Raw genomic sequence first — 22,752 nt, forward strand, 5'->3', positions numbered from 1 at the left:
GCAGAAGGAAACAGCCGTTCACAGCACAGTGTGATAAATGTCACCACCCAATACAGCAATGGGAGCTGGCCAGGAAGAGCAGGGTGGACACAGGCCCCATTAAGACCACTGCAGGGAGAAGTAGCACATGTGTCCTGCACTCACACATCCTGTGTGTCTTGCACTCCCGCACCCGTGCGTTGGCTTCTGGTGTGGGATGTGCGTGTCTCCTCGTCTTTCAAGGAGAACCTACTTTTGTGGTGCCATCCCAGGAATCCTGAAGTAGAACTGTTGCTCCATTGGCAGGGATGGAGAAGAATGTTAAAAGGAGTAAACCCTGCTAACACCCCCACTCTGAGCCTTCAGCTTTCAGAAGGAGTTGCCCAGTTTTAGCTGCCTTGTCATGCTGGCCCTAAGAAACTGATTGTCTTAGTTGATTTTTTTTTTTCTTGTTAAATTTCACTCCGAGGAACATTCCCTCCCTCACCTTACTCAGGCCTGCACCTGTGCTTGCCTTTACTTGTCACGTGTGTTCTCTCAGGCATTTTGCTGTGCACTTTTCGGTTTAGTGTGACACAAGGCAGGTAACATTATTAATCTCACTTTATCAACAAAAAATGTGGGAGCTAACTAGCAAGTGCTTGGTCAAGGAGATGAAGCATTGAATTTGTCACTGTCATCTTTAAGTCCTGTTTGCCTTTTTTTTCTGTTTTAGCAAATCACTTCAAAGCCTACCCGACTGCAGCTTTTGGAAGGGGAGACTCTGGAGAAAACTCAAGTTGATTATGGAACTGCCTGGAGTGAGATGGGATCTCGGCAGAGACGATTCTTCCATCAAAGTTAATGGAAAAGGCTCCAGTCAATTGAGTTAAACAACACTCACCCTGTTTCTGCCTAGCAGCAGGTATGGCATCTGGTATGAGGTGTACAAACGCAGGTGACTAGGCATATCTCAATTTTGGGAGGTCAGAGAGTGGCAGAGAAGCCAGACCCTGGGGACAAGGTGGCAACTAGTGTTCTGTGTTTCCACATAGCCAGCAGATGGTGGTGACATGGAGGTGGGGTCTAGTTCCCACGTGCTAACGCAAGTGCTGTCCTTGCTGGTAAGTGCTCCCTCAGCCGTGTGCTGTGAGACCCAGCAGCTCTCTGGCATCAGCCTCCCATTGTGTCCCATCCTTCTGCTCTGTGCACTGCGTTAGCTGGCAGGCACAGGCGGCCTCTGAAGCCTATGACACTGCATTTCAGGACCATCAGCCACTACCAAGATCATGTCCTTGGGAAGGAGAAGTGAGGAGCTGAGGGATTCCCAGACGGCCACCTGAAGTCCTCGGGTGCATCGTGAAGTGGTCTCAGCAAACTTCTAGAGAAATGTGAAGTTTGGGTTGTGTGATTTTTAAAGTAGCCAAAACCTTGGCCATTGGGATCACAGATGGTTCATGGCCCCCTGTGACATACCCAGAGCTTCTCTCTCTCCTGTGGGCCATGCACAGCACAGCACAGCGTGATTATTACTCATATTTCCAGCTCCATGGCAACAGGAGCTAGTCACCTGTTTGTTGTCTAGTGCATGCTGCATTCACACCAGGGCCAGAGCAGTGCAGTGCAGGGGCCAAGGTCAGACACCTGGCTAATCCTCTGATGCTGTAATAGTCAGAAGGCCTTCTGTCACCTCTGTGCTCCTTTAAAGGACCTTAGTTCAAAGTGGTGTACTGAGGAACTGAGGAGATTGTCGGTGGGAAACTTTTTGCACACAGTAGGGTGTTGCCAGGAACACATGGATGTGGGTTGATTTTGGGGTTACATAGGGAAAGTGAATTTTGCACTGGGCTCTCAATGAGAGCAAGGTATTTAGTAGCTGCAGCACCGGCAGCAAAGATGAAAGCCACTGGCTGACCAGCTGGCCTAGCTGTGAATCATCCCCAACCAACAAACAGCCTGGCAAGGGAGCATCTTTGGCAGCAGGGAGAAGTCAGCATTACAAATAGATGACGCTTGAGAGAGCTGTCCCGCTTTCAGGCAGGAGTACCGCTTCCTGGGGCCACACTCCAGTGGCTGAGTCAACCCCAGCACACAGTTGGCGCCTGGCTGAAGGAGTTCCTCAGGTGTGTTGTCACCCCCAGGAGGAAGATGACAGTCCTGCATCATAAGTCCCACAGAAGTTGAACTTGGTTCCAGACTCAGGCTAATTAGAGTTCCCTGGTTGCTCTCTTAGCCATGATGTGTGAAGATGCTGTGCCATAGGAGACTCACTGGCCACATTCAGCTCTTTCTACTTAAATTCAGGAGCGTACACTAAGAGTTAAAATTCAGCTCCTCAGTTGTTTTAGCTGAATTTCAGGAGCTCGGGGTCCACATGTGGCCTGTGGCTACTAGGCTGGACAACAAGACAGGAAGTTCTGTTGAACTCTAATCTAGAACTCGGAGAGCTTTTGGCTGGGTCTCTTTTTAGGCTTAATCCTCTTAACAACTCAGGGCTTGGGGCTGGCAAGATGGCTCAGCAGGTTAAGGTCCGACTGAGTTCAATGCCCAGAACTCAATTCACATGGTGAAAGGGGAGAACTGAGCTCTGCAAATTGCCTCCTGACCTCCACATATGTCCTGTGGCATGCCCATACATAAGCACACAAGCTAAAATTTTACAATGTAATAAGGATAAATAATACATTTTATTTATTTGAATTAATAAATGAAGAAAATTTCATTTATTAAAAACAACTAGGGTCCGAACCATCTTCATCCTTTCCCCCCCCCCCCCGCCCGCTTCCTCCATGGCACAAACAGGAAGCATATCCTCTTTCACTTAGAAATGTCTGGAATTTCCTTTATGTTTGTGCTTGTCAGCAATCGATGCCCAGTATTACAGAGGTTCCCTGGATTACCTTCATCCTAACTTTTCATCCCCACACAACCACTCCACTTTTCTGGGGTGCTGGGTGCTTGCTTCCTACTTTCCCACCTCAGTATTTATTTAGTTTATGTACTTTAAACCCTAATTGATTGTGCTAGGGAAGGAGCCGTGTAGAAGGAGAGACAAAATGGCATTCTAATCACTTTGGTTGTGCTTTAGTTGCTCTCTTTAAAGCATTGCAAATGTTAAGAACCTGTGGAGTACTATGACATGGTTTCAATTTGCTTTGCTAGTGCAGTTATGGAATAATCTTTGTGGAGCAGAGAGTGAAGGAACACTTAAAGATGAGGAGGAACTAGGTAACAACAGTAATGACAGCCAACAGCTACTATGCTCTGTCTCATGACACACTCCCCAGAGATGGCCATATTACTTGCTTTTACAGGTAAGAAGCTCACAGAGACCATGTTCTATACTATTTTCCAGTTGCTGCAGTGAGCAGCCCTGGAGCAAGAGCCCTACCAGGGTCTAAGCTTCAGCTCTAATCCTTTCATCTGTACCTCCTGAAATTGTGCTTCTGTGCCAGGATAATATGACTGGGGCCATTCATTCATTCATTCATCCATCCATCCATACACTTATTTGTTCATTTGGCTAACAAACAGCTGCGTTTCCCATGCCGTCCACACTAGGGAAGCTACCAGAGAGAAAAACACAATGGAGTCTTGCCTTCAGCAACAACCCCATGCATCAGAATGAGGAAGTCTTCTGCTCCAGGTGAGATGGATTATGGAACATGCTGAAGAACTTACGGCATTGAATATATGCATATGTTTATAGATTTTTTGAAAACAAAACAAACCGCTGGCTAGATGTATCATATAAGCCCAATATACCACTCCTGGGCGTATTCCCAAAGGACTCCATATCCCACCACAGAGACACTTGCACATCGATGTTTATTGTAGCTTCACTCTCAATAGCAAAGAAGAAGAACCAACCTAGCTGCCCATCAGCTCATCGATAGATAATGAAAATGTGGCCTATGTACACCTGCCACCTCCCAAACTGAGTCCCCCGAAACCTCTCTCCTCACTAAAGCTCCAGTTTCATGTCCTTTGCTACAGCTAGGGAAAGGCAAGATACTTTGTATTTTAAAACAACACAACTCCATACATTTCTGGAGGCCAGAAATCTAAAAGCACTGTTAAAAATCAAAGTAGCCATCTCTGGGGATTTTAAACATTTACAGTGCTTTAAATGAACAGAAATCAGACCTACCTGATGAACAATTGGGCCCAAAAACATTGTCAGCAGCACAGATTTCACAGGCTGTTCCACGAAAGCCCGCCTGCAAAACCCAGGTGGATGACATCAGAGCCAAGGTCATACTGGGTGACTCCTATGTTATCCAGAAAGCCCCCCCCGCCCCCCGGGGAAACTACTGATGGCCTGGCCATTGTGTACTTCTCAAATCTCCCTTTCCCCTGGGCCTTTCTTTTTTCAGGCCTCTTGAAATCTGTATATGTCATAATGCACACATTTTGTTGTTTTTCATTTTATTTAAATATTTTTTTTGTTTTCAATACATCTTTTTTTGTAATTTTGGTAATGTCATTTCATTTATTATATGTCTTATTTTCTATTCTTTTTTTTCTTTAATTATTTTTTTTATTAATTACATCTTGATTGCTCCTCTTCTTCCAGTCCCCACTCCTCAACCTTCCCTCTCTCACAGATCCTCTCCTCCCCTTCAGAAAAGAGCAGGTCGCCCAGGGATACCAACCAAACATGGCATAACAAGATGCAATAAGACTAGGCACAAGTCCTCATAGCAAGGCTGAATGAGGCCGTGCTGAAAAAAAAAAAAAAAAAAAAGGGTCCGAAGAGCAGGCAACAGAGGCAGAGACACTCCCTCTCCAACTGTTAGGGAGTCCCACAAAACCACCAAGCTAGTTTTTTTTTTTTTTTTTTTTTCCTTTTGCTAAAGGTCTAGACCCTATAGAAGAAAACTGTCAATGGTATAAACAGACAGTAAGTGCTGTCAGTTATCACAATTTCACCCAAGGACAAAACAAAACCACTTTCAGTTCTGTTCAGAAGGCAGCTGAACTCAATCCCCTTTAGAAGGATCTGTGTTCCTCCACAGTTTGAAATTCACAAGAGTCACCTTTGGTTAGCTGAAGAAATTCTTCAGTGGCCACATGTCCCTGGTTGGCTCAGGGTTGGGAGCATAGCCCCCAGGCTAGACTAGTAGCAGGGGTGATGGCTACCCATAGCAAGAAGTGACAACTTTAAACCTTAAATGGATTCATAATTTAGATTTACATACGTGACCTCACTTTATACCTTCAAAGAGGCTTATTCCAAAGGTCTTTCGTCAGGTTTTAGTGGTGTATATAGGGTGAAAGGTCATTTTGTTGTACATTGTGAACTCATTTTATTATTAACACTGTTTCTCTTAGAGACGTCTATCATGGGCTGTCATGAAGGCAGATCAACAGGTAAGAAGGGGCAAGTGGCATTTCAGGAGCAGTTCTCTGAATTTACCTGGCAAGAGCATCTTCCGGTTCCTTCCATGCCGTGATCACAAATTCCCCTGCCACTGCACGGTGACCCTGCTCCTCCTGGGCACTCTGGAATAATCAAACAGACAAGAAAAATCCATCCATTCTAGCCCGATCAAGTGCATGCTGCAAGATGCGGTCGGCACCGACGGTGTGCCACTTAATGGTTAGGTACCAGGGACAGAAAAAGCAATTGAAGATCCTGTTGGTCTGATCACAAGTTAGAGGCCAACCTGGAACTCCACTCCTAGTGAGTTCAAGGCCATAAAATTAAAGGCTGGAGAAGTAGCTTTTTGCTGGAGCCCTTGCGGGGGTGGGGGCACTGCCGGGGGACTGAGATTTGGACTCGGGAGCAGCAGGGGTGGGGCTGATGAGGCACATGGGGTCACTTGAGCCATTCCATGATGTCCTTATTTTTTTTTTTAATGATTTTATTTTTATTATTTGGTGTTTTGCCTACATGTATATAGGTCTGTGTGAGGGTGTTAAATCCCCTGAACTGGAGCCAGAGGGAGTTGTGAGGCTCCACATGGGTGCTAGGAATCGAACCCTGGTCCTCCAGAAGAACAGTCAGTGCTCTTAACCGCTGAGCCATGTTTCCAGCCTCCCCCAAACATGTACGTATTAAGGTGAGCAAAGGAAGCCAGATTTCCCCTAGAGCTGGTTGCAAACAAGCAACCACTTTGCTTTTCAGTGGAGCTATGACCAACCTCTACCAGAGGGTTTTCTAGTCACCAAACTGTCTACCAAACATTACATGCATGCTGAGGCAGAGGGACACTCACCAAGGAAGCCAGTGAGTACAAAGCTCCAGCCAACAGAACATAAAAGAGTTGTAATTGGCAGAAGTTTAAGGTATGTCTGCTGTGAGGATGAGAGAGTTTCCTCTCCTTTATGTGTTGTTTGGTCTACGTGTGTGTGTGTGTGTGTGTGTGTGTGTGTGTGTGATGTTAACATGGATTTAATGTCAATTTGGGTGAGTTCTTACTGTCTGTTTTCAGAAGGGACCCTTGTTTGTTCTTTAAAGAGAGTTGCTATAAAAGGCTGATATGGGCCCCTGGCTTCCCATCTCTCTGTGTGATCATTTTTCCACATGAGTTCCTGCCATTTTGCAATACAGCCAAGATGGCCCTCACCAGAGCTGGGCCCTGCCCACGATATGCCTCAACTCAAGATCTGTCAGCTAAATACTCTTCTTTATAAAGTTAGGCTGCCTCAGGTTATCGTAAGACACTGACGGCAACAGAGGGGCAGGGCATAAATATTCAGACCACAGAAACAGTTCTTAGACAAGGTGACTTATAAGCACAGAGAAAGGATGTTCTCTGAAAGATGCTGGTGGCTCTTAGCATGTTGGCCTTTCAACGGATGGTTGGTTGGCAATTTGCAGATACTGTGGAGGTGACACTTGAGTTGTCCCATTGGACAACACATTTGCAGGGGTTTTTCCTCTGCATCCTTCTATTCAAAATATAAGTGGCTGACATATTTGCATTTTTTTTTCAAGACAGTGTTTTACTGTGTTGCTCTGGCTGTCCTGGAACTCTCCATGTAGACCAGGCTGGCCTTGGGCTTACATAGCTTCCTTCACTTCCTGAGTGCTGGGATTAAAGGTGTGTGTATTTTGAATCCAGTTTTCCACAATAGTGGCAAAGCCACTCTTCAAAGCCCTGCAGATGCTCTAGGGCTCTGTTGTGCTGTGTTACTGTGATGGACTCTCATTAATCAACCAGACAGGGATAGGATCACGACACAGGTGACAGAAACATTTGCAAAGTGGGGGAGAAGAAGCCATCCTACTCAAAACTACACTGACAGTCACTTTTGAAAATGAGATGTTGGTATGAAAATATCCTAAGTGAAACTCATTTTGGTATCATTAATATTGCCTCCATCCCTTCAAGAAAAATTAAAAGATAGGAAGGAAGGAAGAAAAGAAAGATAAAGAAAAAAAGAAAGAGAGAAAGAAGGAAGGAAGAAAGAAAGAAGGAGAAAGAAGAAAGAAAGAAAGAAAGAAAGAAAGAAAGAAAGAAAGAAAGAAGGAAAGAGAGAGAAGAAAGAAAGAAAGAAAGGAAGAAAGGAAGAAGGCCTGGTCTGGGCTGTTCAGCAACTGAAGATGCGGGAAGTCTGGTGGAAGAAGCCTGGGCCTGGCAATCGGAATCTTCCGGATTTGAGTGCCAGCTTGAGCTTTTATGGCCATGTCCCTTTCTCCCCTCAGCATAGCCCATGTCTGGCTCTGAGATTCAGCTCCTTGCTGTTCCCTTTGCGGGTGCTCTTGGGGCAGGAAGATAAGTGACAGTAAGTATAAATTGTTACAGCTCTGGGTGGATATCCGGATATTTTCTTTCTTTTGGACTGGCCTGGTAACAGTTAATGACACTCAGGAAAAAAAAATAAGGAAATAAAAATGAGTGTGTTGGGGACACAGACCCGTTTCTGTGGGGGTTGGGCATCAGCCTGATGAGGGCACAGATTTTTTCAAAGTCAGCTGACACCTTGTAACAGGCCTAGTTCCCACATCGCCCCCTACTGGAGACTTTCAGAATTTGTTTCAAATAGCCTGATTTTGAGAGGAAACCAAACAGATTGGTTTCCGTTTGGCTCAATGGACAGGGCTGGCCAGATTATAAATGGAAGACTTTGCTAACAAAAAGGTGGGGAGAGAAAGATGGACAGACATTTCTTAAGCAGGAACCAGGAAAGCTCTTGGGATGTGTGTGTGTGTGTGTGTGTGTGTGTGTGTGTGTGCACAATTTTTAAGGACCTTTTCTAATGTGCATAAAGTCTCTCCTAGTCTGGGATAAGCCCATGACCCCTCAAAATAGCCAAGACAGTGCTAAGGATGCAAAGATTCCTCAGAGGCAAAGCCTGCAAAGGGAACTTAAGAGCTACTAGCACAGAGCCTGGTGAGGTGCTTGCCACCAAGCCTAAGGACCGGAGTTTGATTCCAGAAACCAACGTGGTGGAGGGAGAGAACTGATTCCTGCAAAATGTTCTCTGAGTCTCCTCACGTGTGCACTGTGGCAAACCACACACACACACACACACACACACACACACACACACACACACACCTAAGAAACATAAAAGATACAAGTTTCATCAAACACCAAACCAAAGTAGAATTTACAGTATTTGAACTCAGTGAAAGCTATCTAGGCATAAGCAATAAAGAGAAAAAAATAGTTAATTAAAACCAACAGAGAGGACACACATTTCAGACAGAGACTGGGAAAGTTACAGTCCTATTCCATATATTAAAGAGGGGAACAAGGACAACTGTGTTTGGAAAAGCCAAAACTTTACAGATAAAAACACATTTGAGATATAACACAAGGTATCCAATTAACAGTTGCCCAAACACTGACAGCAAAATGTTCAGTCTACCAACAAGCAGTAAAGACAAAATAAAACACAGAGAAAATTCTGGATACACCAAGAGAGTATGAGTGAGCTGTGTGACAATGTCAAGGGGAAAGGAGAAAAGACACTGAAAATTCAAAGTCAGCATTTCCCAAACTTGATGGAGATGCTAGATGCCCTGTGCCCAGCTTACAAAGAAGGAAGGCAATGTGATGAAGATTGCACATGACCACAAAACTTAAAATCGATGACAAGATCGTCTTACAAGCAGGCAAATTCAATGGGTAGTGAGAATTGAGTTACCATGACAACAGCTCTCTGCTTGTACTTAAGTCCACCTAGAAAACAGTGGAGCATTTATTTTCAAAGTACTAGAACAGAAACAGTATTGCAATCTAAAATACCACCAAAAATAGCAATATCTGTAAAAAACAAAGGCATAACAAAGATTTTTTTCCAGTTATACAAATGTTGAAAGAGAAATGTAATTAATTGGCCAGGAAGAAGCAAAATGACAGCAGATAGAGTCTTGACTCACACGAAGGAATGGAAAATGCTGGACATTATCATTATGAGCAACAAAACAAAACAACAACAACAAAATAACCAATGGCTGGTTAAGGCCAAACTGCTAATGCTGTATTGTGTGCCTTATGGCACACTGCAGGGAAGGGCAGAGAACCAGAGCACCAGGCCTGGGATGCAGAGAAGGATGTGTGAGGTTGTAGATGTCTGTGCATTGGGTGGTGTAATATGATTTGAAGGTAGAGTGCAGAAAATAAAAGGTTTTTATATACACAGAAGCAAATGCTTAATCCCCTAAATAAACAGTACAGCAAATACATCAACAAAGAAGATGAAATAGGATTATATAATATAATCAAGAGGGAGGCAAAGAAGCAGACGAAACAAGAGAACAGTTTCACATAGTGGAAAGCAAATCAGGTAGTGAATATAAACCTGACATATTAAGTATAAATGGTCAAATACCTTAAATAAATGGTGTGGGTTATCACACTAGGTGAAAAGGTAAGAACTTAACTGGGCAGATGGCTCAGTGGAAAAAGTGCTTGTCTCACAGAGTGAAAACTGAAGTTGAGATCCTTCAAGCCCATATAAGCGCCAGGCAGAGAAAGAGGATCTCAGCACCAGCTGGCTAGCTAGACTAGCTGCATTGGTGAGCTCTGAATTCAAGGGTCAGGCTCTCCCTCAATGGCGGACAGCAATTGAGGAAGGCTCCCAACGTCTGCCTCAGACTTCCCTATAAATGTGCTCATACAGGCGTGTATAGTGCAAATCACACACACACACACACACACACACACACACACACACAAAATACATTAAGAACTAACTATATTCTGTCTATGGAAGACTTGCTTTATTTTATTTCTTTCTTTATTTTTGAGGCAGTGTCTCACTGTGTTGCCCTGGCTGGTCTGAAACCCACAATGTAGACTAGGACACCCTCAGATTTCACAGGCAATTGTTTTGCATCAGCTTCCCAAGCGCTGGAATTACAAGTATGTACTCTCATACTGGGAAGATTCACTTTAAATATAGAGACTCAAATATGTTGAAGACAAAGGAGATAAGAGAATCTAGAACATCACCTGTGGTGGTTTGAATGAGGAAGGCTCCCATAAAGTCATATATTTGAATGCCTGTGCCCAGTTGGTAGAACTGTTTTGGAAGAGACTAGGAGGTGTGGCCTTGTTATGGGAGATCTGTCACTGGGAATGGGCTTGAGGTTTCAAAAGTTTATGCTAGGCCCAGTCTCTCTCTCTTTCTCAGATTTCAATTTATAGAGTTCTCAGCTACTGCTCTAACACCATGCCTGCTGGCCATGATGCTTTCTGGTATGACAGTCATGAACGCACCCTCTGAAACTGTAAGAATGCCCTAAGTAAACACTTCATTTTGTTTCTATTGCTGTAAAAAGATGCCATGTCTTGGAACGTCATGACATCATTTTACAGCAATAGAAAAGTAACTAAGACACCACCAATCACAAGCAAGCTGGGGGAATGGTGTTTAGCAGACAAGTAGATTTCAGAATGGGACATTTTTACAAAGAATAAGAAAGTTCATTTCACAATGTTATAATGGCAACTCAGGAAGAGAATATATATCATAATTTTAATGAACCTGATAATAGTCATAGTACATACAATAAAATCTCATAAAACCCCGAGGAGAAGCTGATAAACCCACAGTCACAGAGTTCAACACCTTTCTCTCACTAACTGATGGAATAAAGTAGTCATCAAATCTTTAAGGCTAGAGAAACCTTGAGCAGCCCTTTCAATCAACTTGGCCTAACTGACACTTACAGAGCACTGCCTAAGAACTGCAGGTCACCGCCCCTTTTTATGAGAGCAGACAGACATTTATCCAAGATAGGTAATATTTTGGGGTTCTAAAGCAAGTCTCCCAAAATCAGAGACTGAAATCATATCAAGATTGCTTTCTGACCACAAACGGGATTAAATGAGGTATAGAGGCAAGATAACACCAATTAAATCCTAACAGAACATTACAGTAGAAACTAACGAACTGACACTGTATGCAAAAGCAAAGTTACTGGAATAATCAAAATGACTGTGAGAGTCTGAGTTGGAAGACATATGCTATTCAGTTTCCATGAGGCAGGGGAATGACTGAGAGTAATTCTTCCTCTCAGCAAGATAAATGGTACTGGTGAAGGGCCAAACATTCAGAACTGAGTCCAGAAGAGAAGCACACACATATGGTTAACTGCTTTCCAGAGAGCCTTCTGAGGAAAGGGTTGCTAGATCTGAGTGTGACAGCCCATGAATCAGAGGTGGAGTCAGGAGGATCAGGAGGCTGAGGTGATTCTCAGCTACATATTGAGTTTGAAGCCAGCCTGGGTTACATGATATCCTGTTATATATGAACACATGCATGCGTGCATACATGAATGAACATACAGAGAACAAAAACCAAAAAGCAACACCACCACCTCTCACAAATGTTGCCGGAATTACTGGAAATAGTTGGAAATAAGCTTTGATCCATACTTTTATTCAGATGAAAGGGCTAACATGACATAAACATAAAACCTAAAACTGTGAAGCTTCTAGAAGAAATCCTGTGAGATGTTAGGAGAGTCAAAAATTCCTAGACATAATACAAGGAACACTATTTGTAGAAGAAAAACCCCTTCCCTGGTCTCACCATGATGGAGGAGGTTTTCCTTGCAAAGATGCTGTTAAGACAGTGCAAAGATAAGAATGGTGAGGAAGTATTTGTGAGTCACAAATTCCATAAACAGCCTGTGTCTAATATACTTAAAGAATTCTCCAAATTTAATGGTAAAAGAAAAACTGACCACAAAAGTGTGCAAATAGAAACAAGAGCCTGGACCTCACCTGAAAGCACATCAACACTATAGCCAGTACCCTGCACTGCATTTCCCACCCCAAAACTCTGCCTGCTTTTCCAGAGGCCTTATGACACCAGGAACACTAGATAAGGCCCCTCACCAAGTCTCTGCTCGCCAACTCCTCTGAAAGCACATCCAACAGTGGTAAACTGCACCCCAAACCTTGTGCTCCATTTTTTACACTCACTGTGCACACTTGTACCACCACTTTGGAAAGCAGTTTGGCAGTTTCTCAGAAAACTGGCATTAGTTCTACCTCAAGACCCCGCTATACCATTCCTGAGCATAAACTGAAAAGATGCTCCCCCACACCACAAGGACACTTGCTCAACTACGTTCATAGAAGCTCTATTTGTAATAGCCAGAGACAGAAAACAACCTAGGAAGCCCTCAATGGAAGAATGGATAAAGAAGACATGGCACATTTACACAATGGAATATTACTTAGCTATTAAAAACAATGATATCATGCAATTTTCAGGCAAATGGAAGGAACTAGAAAAGATAGTCTTGAGTGAAGTATCCCAGACCCAGAAAGATAAACGTGGTATGTACTCACTTATAAGTGGATGTTAGCCATGAAGTATACAATAACCACGTTACAATCCAAGGCTCCAAGCATATAAGTAACAAGGAGAGCCCAAGAGGGTATACTTGAAACTCACAGAGTAGGGGAAATAGAATAGACCATTGGGGGTGGGTGGAGGGAGGGAGCTAGGTTGGAGAGGAGAGAGGAGCAGGAGGGATCAAGTCGGGGAAGAACAGAGGGAGAGAGCGCCAGCCGTGAAAGAACTGAAATCGGTGGGTGTGGCCATCTCTGGGACAAGCCAGAAACCCCCAGGAATCTATGAGGGTGACCCTAGCTAAGACTCCTAGCAATGGGGGAAATGGACATCTCCTGTAATCAGAACAGACTTCCAAGGGGACAGGGACACCCACCCAAGCACAAAACCTTAGACCCCCAGCTTGCCCTGCTTATGAGAGGTGCATGGGGAGAGTCTGAGCAGAAATAGATGGAACAGCCCAGTTTGAGACCATGCCATGAGAGAGAGCCCTCCCCTGACACTGTTAATGGTACTCGGCTGTACTTGCAGACAGGTGCCTAGCATAACTGTCATCTGAGAGGCTTCATCCAGCTGTTCCCATTGATGGAAACAGATGCAGACACACAGCCAAACATTAGGCAAAGCTCAGGGAATCCTGGAGAAGAGCAGGAGGAAGGACTGAATGAGCCAGAGAGGTCAAGGACACCACAAGAAAACCTAAAGAATCAACTAACTTGGCCCATGGGAGCTCACAGAGACTGAACTGGCTACAGAGAGCACACATGGGACAGACCTAAGCCCTCTGCACATATGGAACAGTTGTGTAGCTCAGTCTTCATGTTGGTCTCCTAGCAGCAAGAGCAGTGGCTGTCTCTGGCTCTGTTGTCCATTTTGGGATCCCTTTCCCCTAACTGGGCTGCCTTGTGTAGCCACAAGAGGACATGTGCCTAGTCCTACTGCAACTTGATATGCCAAGGCAGGTTGATATCCATGGGAGGCCTCTCCTTTTCTGGCGGGAAGATGAGATGTGAGGGAGGGACTGAAAGGAGGGAGGGAGGGGAATCTGAGATCAGGATGTAAAGCAAAGTTAAAAAAACAGATTCAAGAGCCTGATGCCTGAGACAGACTTTCTATATTCTGTTGTTGGCACACTGGACATTTTACTCCATTCCAGCACGGGTCTGTGTAGACAATAACATTTGTGAATGCACTAGTCACCAAGAATGGTTTTGAATCTCAATTATTTGGTGAGCTGGCCTCTTTCTAAGATTCTGTCTGTCCAGGAAGGCAGATGAGCGAAACTGTTACAGGAATGAAGCACATGCCTATTTAATCTGTGTGTCCAGACAGGAAAAGCTGGTGACCCACACAAGCGAGTTTTTGTGAGAATTATCTACTATCTATGAAATGCTGAAAGTTGGTCTCAAAATACCACTACTTATCTGTAGTTATAAAAAAAGGAAGATAAATAAGTGGTTATAATTAGGTGATGTCCATTCAGATTAGTCAACTCTTCGTCTGACTTCCCATGAGTGGCAACCATCTTTAGAGCTTGCTGAGTTTCAGAGATCATTCTGTAATGAGCCTTGGCAAGTGTGTTCACTGAGTTGAAACATTTTGATTTACTTAGGGAAAACTTTTTGAATAAATGAGGATGTTATAAAAAAGAAAGAAGCACATTAAAGATATAAATTAAAACAACAAAAGACTTTATTCAATATTTAGAATGGCTAGAGAAATAAAAAAATATGGTTACATCAATTTTAATCAAGGATCTCCAACAAATAGAGTCCTTATACACTGATGAATAAAAATGGGCTGGAGAGGTGGCTCAGAGGTTAAGGGTGCCTGATGTCAAACCCAACAATCTGAGTTCAATCACTGTGATCTACATACTGGAGGGAGAAAGTCAACTCTCCCCAAAATTTCCCTCTGACCTCCCCATGCAAGACAGAGCACAGAATAACACAAGTAATAATGATAAATAAAGATTAAGAAAGAAAAGTGACTGGATACTTCGAAAAGTGGGTTGGAAGGTTTTTTTTTTTTTTTTTTACGTTTAATGTATAACCCAACTTTCTTATTTCTAGTTATTTATCAAAATGAAAGAAAAAATTATGTTCTCAAAAAAGAACCACACCTAAATATCCACAGCATCTTTGTTCTTGATTATCCTAGACTGGAAACAACCCTGAATGTCTCTGGCTTAGTGACTAAACTGTGAGCAGCCACAGAATTCTCCACTGTGGAGAATTATGACCAACTGCTTGATCTCGAGTGCAGTATGCTAAGTAAAAGAAGCCTGGCTCTTCTGGAACAAGGCTGGGGTAAAGCTAGCCCTATGCTGGCTTGGGTTTGGATTCTCAGAACCCGTGGTAAGTCAAGACCGAAGAACATGCACATGTGAGCCCAGCTCTCCTGTGCTGAGATGGAAGGCAGAAAAGGAGAATGTTCAGAAGCCAGGGCCCAGCTGTGCTTTAAGGTACCTAAGACAGTGGTATACACAGCAGCACAAGGAGGAAGACAGGGTCTGACACCAAAGTGGTCCTGACTTCCACATACCTGCACACACACACACACACACACACACACACACACACACACACACACACACACGAAACCTACACATGCGTGGTTATTGTTATCATTTTACCTGAAAGGAAACTGAGACACAGAGGTGACAGATAACACAGTCACACCGCCATGAGCATCACGGGGAAGGATTCTCGATGGCTCTAGCTCTAGTCGGTCACGGCTTCTCTGCATGATTGAGTATGATATTTTCCTAGTCAGTGGGTTTTTACAAATCACTGATTCAGCCGACAGAATCATTTAATACCTGCTGCGTGCTTAGTATTGCTTTCCAGGTTGGCTTCACTTTGTGTTTTCAGAAGAAAGTAAAATAATGTTTAGCCTGGACAGAGGGACTGGCAAGTCTTGCTTCAAAAGAGGAACCTCCCTGACTGTCTATCTTTGAAATGGGTGGCTGTCCATCCGACAGCCTGGTGCTTGCTTCCGGCTCTGCTAAGAATGAAGGCCAGTAGGAAATGTCTGTCCCCTAGGGGTTTCACCAAAGCTCTGGCAGCAGCCAGTCTACTGGAAGTGAGACATTTTTCCTCTGCAGAGGCTGCTTTCTCCTGATCAGCTTATGGCTCACTAGTGTGAGAACTCACTGCTAGGTAATGTATCCCCACAGATTTCTGTGTTGAAGTCTGGGCTCCATTGTGATGATCCCAGGGAGTGGCACCTTTTGGAAGTGGTTAGGTGTAGACTAGCAGGCAGACAGGGAGCTTTGGGAAAAGGACAGGAGCAATATGGGGATGAAGCCTATTCATTTTATGGCTTACGTGGGGATCTCTTAATAAGACATAATAACTACGCAATTGGTTTTAAAATAGAAGAGATTAAAGCAAAAGTAAACATTTATTTTCTGCATCTGAGATCATTCTGTGTCACCTCAGGTCCTGCTAAGAGTGTGGGTAGCAAAACTGCCATCCTCAGCATCTGTATTTGAAAGAGCAATCTCAGAATTTGCTTCAGGGGCATATTTGTGATGCTTTGTGAGGCTGAAGTAGCTGATGAGACTATTTTAGGTCATTATCATGGTTCCTTTAGGTCACTGCTGGTGGGTGGCCTTTGTGTCAAGGCTTTTCTCATGATTTGCTGTCAGCAAATCACCAGCTGGTCTGTTGCTTCAAAACAAGATAATTCATTTCCTGCCCAGCAAGAGGTGCCACCCCCACCATCCACAGAGCCTTATCTGTTAAGAGGTTGCCTAGCCCAGGCAGTCTTAGCTCACTGCACAGCACTAGCAGAAAACACACCCTGATATGTCAGGCATCACTCCGGTTGGAACCGTCTGCCAGCAAACAGACATGAGCTAAGTTCCTCACGTGAGCTCAGCACTGTGTACCCCTCAGTGCATACACACATTGGCAGAACAGCATGGCTCTTGATCCACAGATCCCTTAGGTATTTTTGTAAAGTGTGTGGCACCTAGCAAGGAATGTGAAATGGGGGAGCAGGGGCTGGGGAATGTAAATATCACAGCACAAAAAAACAGTCTCACTGAGTATAGCAACACTAAGCTGGACATAGAAAAACAGAGACCACTTCTTTTGTGGAGGCTGAAGAGATGGTTTGGCCACTACAAGTGTTTACTGCTCCTGCTCCTGCTCTGAGGTGGGCACCTACATACATGTGATGTGCATAAACTGTAACAGGCAAACACACATTAAACTAACTCACTAAATCTTAAAATGGCCATTTCACTTTGAAATGGATTGCTAGGATTCCAAATGAGCTTTAGTGTGTGTGTGTGTGTGTGTGTGTGTGTGTGTGTGTGACTCCATTGCACACATTCAGACTCTTGTGTTGCTGTACAAAACCATTGTGTTCATGACTAAATACTAAGAAAATGGATGTAAATGAAAAACAGTTGGTTTTGTGGCAGGTAAAATATGGGCTATTCAGTGCCAAACGTGGTGGTGTGTGGCTGCCACATGACCAATAAGGAAACTGAGGCAAGAGATTGCCAGGGCTTAAAGGCCAGCCTGGGCTACATAGTGAGCTCTGGAACAGCCTGTGCAACAGAGCAAAACTCTGTTCAAATGTGATTAAACTGCCAAGTTAAAAATAGGTTTCTGTATAAGCATGCTTGAAAAAGTAGAGGTAATTTTAACTAGGGTGAATCAGATTAAATTGCAGTAAAAACATCTTTCCTATCTTAGGAAGCTATTTCTTCCCTCCACCCCCAGTGAGGATGCATGCCTAATTCTTATTTTTAGAAGATGATAGATAATTTGTTTTTTTTTTTTTTCATTTTGCTTATGGTGTTTTCTGAATTTTCAGGACTGATCATTTTTCCCAGAATGAGACATTATGAAAATACTTTTCCCTGAGATGCTGCTGATGGATGTGTTTGTTGTCAGACTATAAAGGAAACCGATGCCCATCTGCCTCCAACACAAGGTCAGAGGGAGGTTGGGAATGTGCTTCCTCGGAGCAGAGGGATGGACCCATGTCAGCAGCCCTGAGCTGGCCTTGTCTCTGCGGAAATGTAAAGTGATAGTCAAGACCCTGCTTGTCATGGCCATAGAGTGGGCAAGTTAAAACAGCCAGCCAAGGAAAGGGCTTATCTCCTTCCTGAGCTGAAGGAAGGAAGCCCTTTGTGACACTTGGTTTGTTTAGAATATGAAGATAAAGGGTAGTACCCTTTGGCCTTACTAGAGAACTGAATTGATGTCAGGCATCCATTTTCATGTTCCGCCTCTCTGGCTATGATCTTGTTCACAGGAAATGCCTGAGCTTTCAAAAGAAAAATGTTTTTTAGCACTCCTGATCCTGGGAGAGAACCTTGATATATTTGCCAGCACATGGCATAGCAGGGTGATGACAATGGGTAAGGGTTCGAGTCCTGTTTGCATCTCATGTTTTAGATAATGTTTATGCTTACTAAAGGGCTCAGAAAAGGGCATCATTTTATTTATCTGTTATTATCAGAGATCTATTTTGAAAATGCTCGCATGTAGTATGGATGTGGTGTGCCATTCTTTCTGTTGGACATGCTAAGTTTCCTAATACCCCTCAGCCAAAGCTTGCTCTTGTGTATGCTATGGCAGGCCAACAACTACATCACATTAGTTTTATGAGGCAGAAAGAGAAAAGCAAATGTAAACACTCTTTCCAGTCTAACAAGGAGGCCGTGAGAAGTGGATGCTGTCATGGATATATTTGGCACCAAAAGCCATCCTTGAACTCTGAAAGCATGGACTACTCTAAAGAAAACTGACTTGATCACTTGAATCTGATGTATGATGGTCACAGGAGCAGGCGGTGTCTGTGGGCAGGTGTGATGGTTAGCTACAACTGCCACTTGACAGAACCCAGAATCACCTGGGAAGAGAGCTTCTTCAGTGGGGGGTTGGTTACATTGAGTTGGTCTTTGGATCTGTGTGTGTGTATGTGTGTGTGTGTGTGTGTGTGTGTGAGAGAGAGAGAGAGAGAGAGAGAGAGAGAGAGAGAGAGAGAGAGACATTTATCTTAAGTTAATTGATGTGGGAAAACCCAGCCCACTATGGGTGACACTATTCCCTACACAGGGGCTCCTGAACTGTCTAAGAGGGGTGAAAGCAAGCTTAGCACAAGCAAGCGAGCACACACATATGTCTTTCCTTGTGCTCTTGACTGCATGTTTGACTATTTGAAGTTCCTGTCTTGCCTTCCCCACAGTGATGTACGTGATCTGGAATTATGAGATGAAATAAATTATTTTCTCCTCTAAGTTTTTTTTGTGGGCAAAGTATTTTGTCACAGCAACAGAAATAAAATCAGAATATGGAGTAAAGCTGGCAACAGAGCTATCAATAGAATAGTTTGGATATCTTAATGCCAAAGTTTTATCTTTCCAGGGCAAGAAACACACTGAAGACAGTGGCAGGGGAGGTGAAGACACCAAGAGAGGAGTTAGAAACAGCACATGTTCCTGTCCCATTTTCTCTCCTTGACAAGCTCTGCTTTAGGTAGAGGACAAGATGGAAATATGATAACTTTTAGTGCCTGATGGATCATGTAGCATCAGAAAGGGAAACCAGAAAGACACACGCTTCAAATACCTGGTTCTTTCTAGTCAAAATGGGAATATTCAAAAATTATATCAGATGATGAAAAGTCCAGGGCATCCCTATACCTAACGCCAAGAGTGTGGAAGAAGTGGAAGCCATTACTCAGTTAGTCATTACTTATGGGAAGACAAGCAGACCACACGGTTTTGAGTATAAAGTTGGGTATATAGGATTTGGAAGTTAGGGAGAAAAACATCAAGATCAAGATTAATGCAGAAGGCTAGCGTCCCTGAGTGTCAGTGTGTGAGTCACACTGCCTTCTCACTTCTTTTGTGTTTAGGTAGGTATTTCTGTGGCCATGCACAGTCAGGCAGAAACAAACCTCCTCATGACTGGATCCCAGAGGGATATTTCCACACTGTCTTAGAAGCTAGGGACCAAATGATGAATTCATAATGAATTAAAAATTTCACCTACCCCAAACAGGGAGGGGACCCCCTGTTTGCCCACCACAGAAAGGACCAGTTGATGTTTGGGCATTGACATCTAGAATTGGTTTCAACTAGGAAATGTTACGATTGGTCACAGAGGTCTGAAGTTATCATCGACTGGGTGGATGGAACCTGGTTGGAGTTAATTTTTATGTATCCATGCTCTGATAGTTAGCTTGCCATTGCTGTGAGAAATATCGTAACTCAAAGCAAGTCTGCAAAAGAAAGGTTTCATTTGGTTTACACTTCTACGTCACAGTCTGTCACTGACGGAAGTTAGGGCAGAAACCTGGAGGAAGGAGTTGAGCAGAGCCTGCGGAAGAATGCTGCTTTCTGCAGTCCTGCCAGGCTGTACTCAGCCTGCTCTTCTGGGCTGCCCAGGACCACCTGCTCAGGAGCGGCCCTGCCCACAGCAGGCTGGACCCTCTCATGTAAACCAGTAATCTAAACATTCCCCTTAGATTTGCCTATCATAGGCCAATCGGTTGAAGGCATTTCCTCAGTTGAGAGTCCCTCTTAACAGATGCCTCTAGCTTGTATCAAGTTGGCACGCAAGATCAATCAACCAACTAACCAACCAACCAAAGTACTCTAACATATGCATATATGTCCATATAACTGCATATACAGTTAACTTTCCATAGCTTATCACACTAGGTTTTTGTTTAAGGTCAGCAGTATAGTTTTTGATGTATAAGATCATAGATGTAAAATTTTAGAATTCCTCATGGTTACTTTATTTTTTGATTTTTCTGTGTAACAGAACCCTGGCTACCCTGAACTTGCTTTGTGAACCAGGCTGGCCTGGAACTCACAGAGATCTGCCTGCCTCTGCCTCCTAGTGATTGGATTAAAGCCGTACACCACTACACCCAGTGATTCATGGTTATTTTTGATGTGGATAAAGAAAATAACAGTCTTTGAGATGTTGTAATAGAGTTTATTCTTAAGAAATGTTGTGTGTGGGATAATAAATGCCCAGTGTTCTTTGGCATTACCTTTTATATGTACATATACATATATACACATTAACATATGCTCTCCTCAATACACATGTATGTGATAGAAATATTCTTTCAATTGTAGATTTTATAACTTATAAAAGATCTTTCTTTCATTCTTTCATCTCCTTTCTTCTTTGGAGACAGGATCTTGTTATATAGCTTAGGTTGGTCTAAAATTTGTTTTGCAGGCCAAGTTGGCCTCGAAATCATGATTCTCCTGTTTGAGCATTCTAACTATGGGGTCTATAGGAATGTGTCAGGAGGTTTGGCTTCAAGGAATTCTTTTGAAGAGAGATAACTAACTGTATCAAGCAAATTTCTGTATAAAAGTTGATGGAAAAAGAGAGTTTTCTACGTATAGATGAAATGCAAAGTTCTAGAAAACCATCTTTATGTTTTCTTTCCCTAGGCTTCCTTCCTGTCACATTTCTGGTATCTGGAGAAGCATGTTTTAAAGTCCGAAGCTTGTGTCACTTACCCATGCAGTCTGGGCCCCAGTGTCCTGGACAACATTGAGGTTGGAGGTAATCCTTCCTGCATATGTGACGGCACCCAGGGAGAGCCAGGCTATACGTTCTGATCTCAAACGAAAACCTTGGAAAATAAAGAGAGGACGTTAACCCACAATCATAAGAATAGAGTTCATGGGAGGAGATGAGGGAGGGAGGGTGAGATTGGGAGGGGATGAGGGAGGGGGCTAAAGCTGGGATGCAAAGCAAATGAAATGTAATTAATGTAAAAAAATAAAAATTTAATTAAAAAAAGAATTGAGTTAATGCTAGGTGCTGCGATTGTCTTAGATTTTGTTTTTATTATTTGTTTATTGTTATATGTGTATATGGTATGTGTGTGTATATATATATATGTATATATGTATGTGTGTATGCATGTATACAGCATGAATGCATCTGAAGGTCAGAGGATGACTTTGTCAAGCTGGTTCCTCCCTTCCAACTTTATCTAGGTTCTGAGGATCAAACTCAGGTCATCAGGCTTGGATGGCAAGCACTTTTACCCATGGAACCATCTTATCAGTGCCAGGCCCTAGATTTTAATTTAGGTTTTTAATATATCTTAAAATATATTTATTGTAAATAAACATATATTAAATAAAAACATAACAGACATATATATTGTTTGGTTTTTGCTAGGCAGAATAAGCCTAATCATGCATTATTTTGAATTGTTACAGATGGCCAAATAAAATTAAGAAACAATGAAAATAAAGGGCCTTATATTGCTATGATAAACAACATTATCCAAAGAAACTTGGAGGACATATGTCTCAGTCTATTATTGAGGAAATTTATGTCAGGAACTGAAGCAGGGACCATGCAGCAATGTTGCTTATTGGGTAGTTAATTAATTAACTAACTTCTTCCTTCCTTCCTTCCTTCCTTCCTTCCTTCCTTCCTTCCTTCCTTCCTTCCTTCCTTCCATTTTTATCTCTATCATAGCTACCCTCCTCTCCTCCCAGTCCCACCTTCTTTTCCTCTTCCCCTTATCTTCCCTGCCCTACTCCTCAGAAAAGGGGAGCTCTCCTCAACCCACCCCAGCACATCACATCATCAGGACTGAGCACATCTTCTTCCCCTGTGGTCTGGTGAAGCAGCCCTGCCAGGAGGAATTGATCAAAAAGCAGGCAACAGAGTCCATGTCAGAGACAGCTCCCAGTCCCTTTACTAGGGAACCCAAATGAAGACAAGCTGTTCATCCGCTACATCTGTGTAGCGGGCCTAGGTTTAATCTGTGCACGGTCCTGGGTTGGTGCTTTAGTCTCAGCAGAACCCCCCCCCCCCCGGGCCCTGGTTAGTTGGCTCTGTTGGTCTTCTTGTGGAGCTCCTGTCCCCTCTGGGTCCTTCTATCCTTCCCTCTACTCTTCCACAAGACTCCTTTCACTCCGTCCACCACTGCTGGGTGAGGCCTTTCAGAGGACAGCTATCTAGGCTCCTGTCTGCAAGCATAGCAGAGCATCATTCATAGCGT

The 22,752-nt window shown here is 43.4% G+C and overlaps 1 protein-coding gene across 4 annotated transcripts in view; it reads right to left on the bottom strand.

Annotated features, from left to right (window-relative positions):
• The window catches only part of Stab2 (stabilin 2), a 168,495-nt gene that overhangs the window by 137,382 nt on the left and 8,361 nt on the right, over positions 1–22,752 (bottom strand). For 3 of the 4 annotated variants that reach the window (XM_055627757.1, XM_055627756.1, XM_055627755.1), the window contains exons 3-5: positions 21,245–21,360; positions 5,378–5,463; positions 4,109–4,178 (exon numbers count right to left, since the gene is read on the bottom strand). In XM_055627757.1, the coding sequence (XP_055483732.1) occupies positions 4,109–4,178; positions 5,378–5,463; positions 21,245–21,360 (272 nt within the window). Of the gene's footprint in view, positions 1–4,108; positions 4,179–5,377; positions 5,464–21,244; positions 21,361–22,752 lie in introns of those variants that run through there. The other variant, XM_055627758.1, reaches the window with a different exon arrangement.

This window comes from Psammomys obesus, unplaced genomic scaffold, assembly GCF_907164565.1.
Source record: "Psammomys obesus unplaced genomic scaffold, mPsaObe1.curated_primary_1811, whole genome shotgun sequence".
Taxonomy (NCBI): Eukaryota; Metazoa; Chordata; class Mammalia; order Rodentia; family Muridae; genus Psammomys; species Psammomys obesus.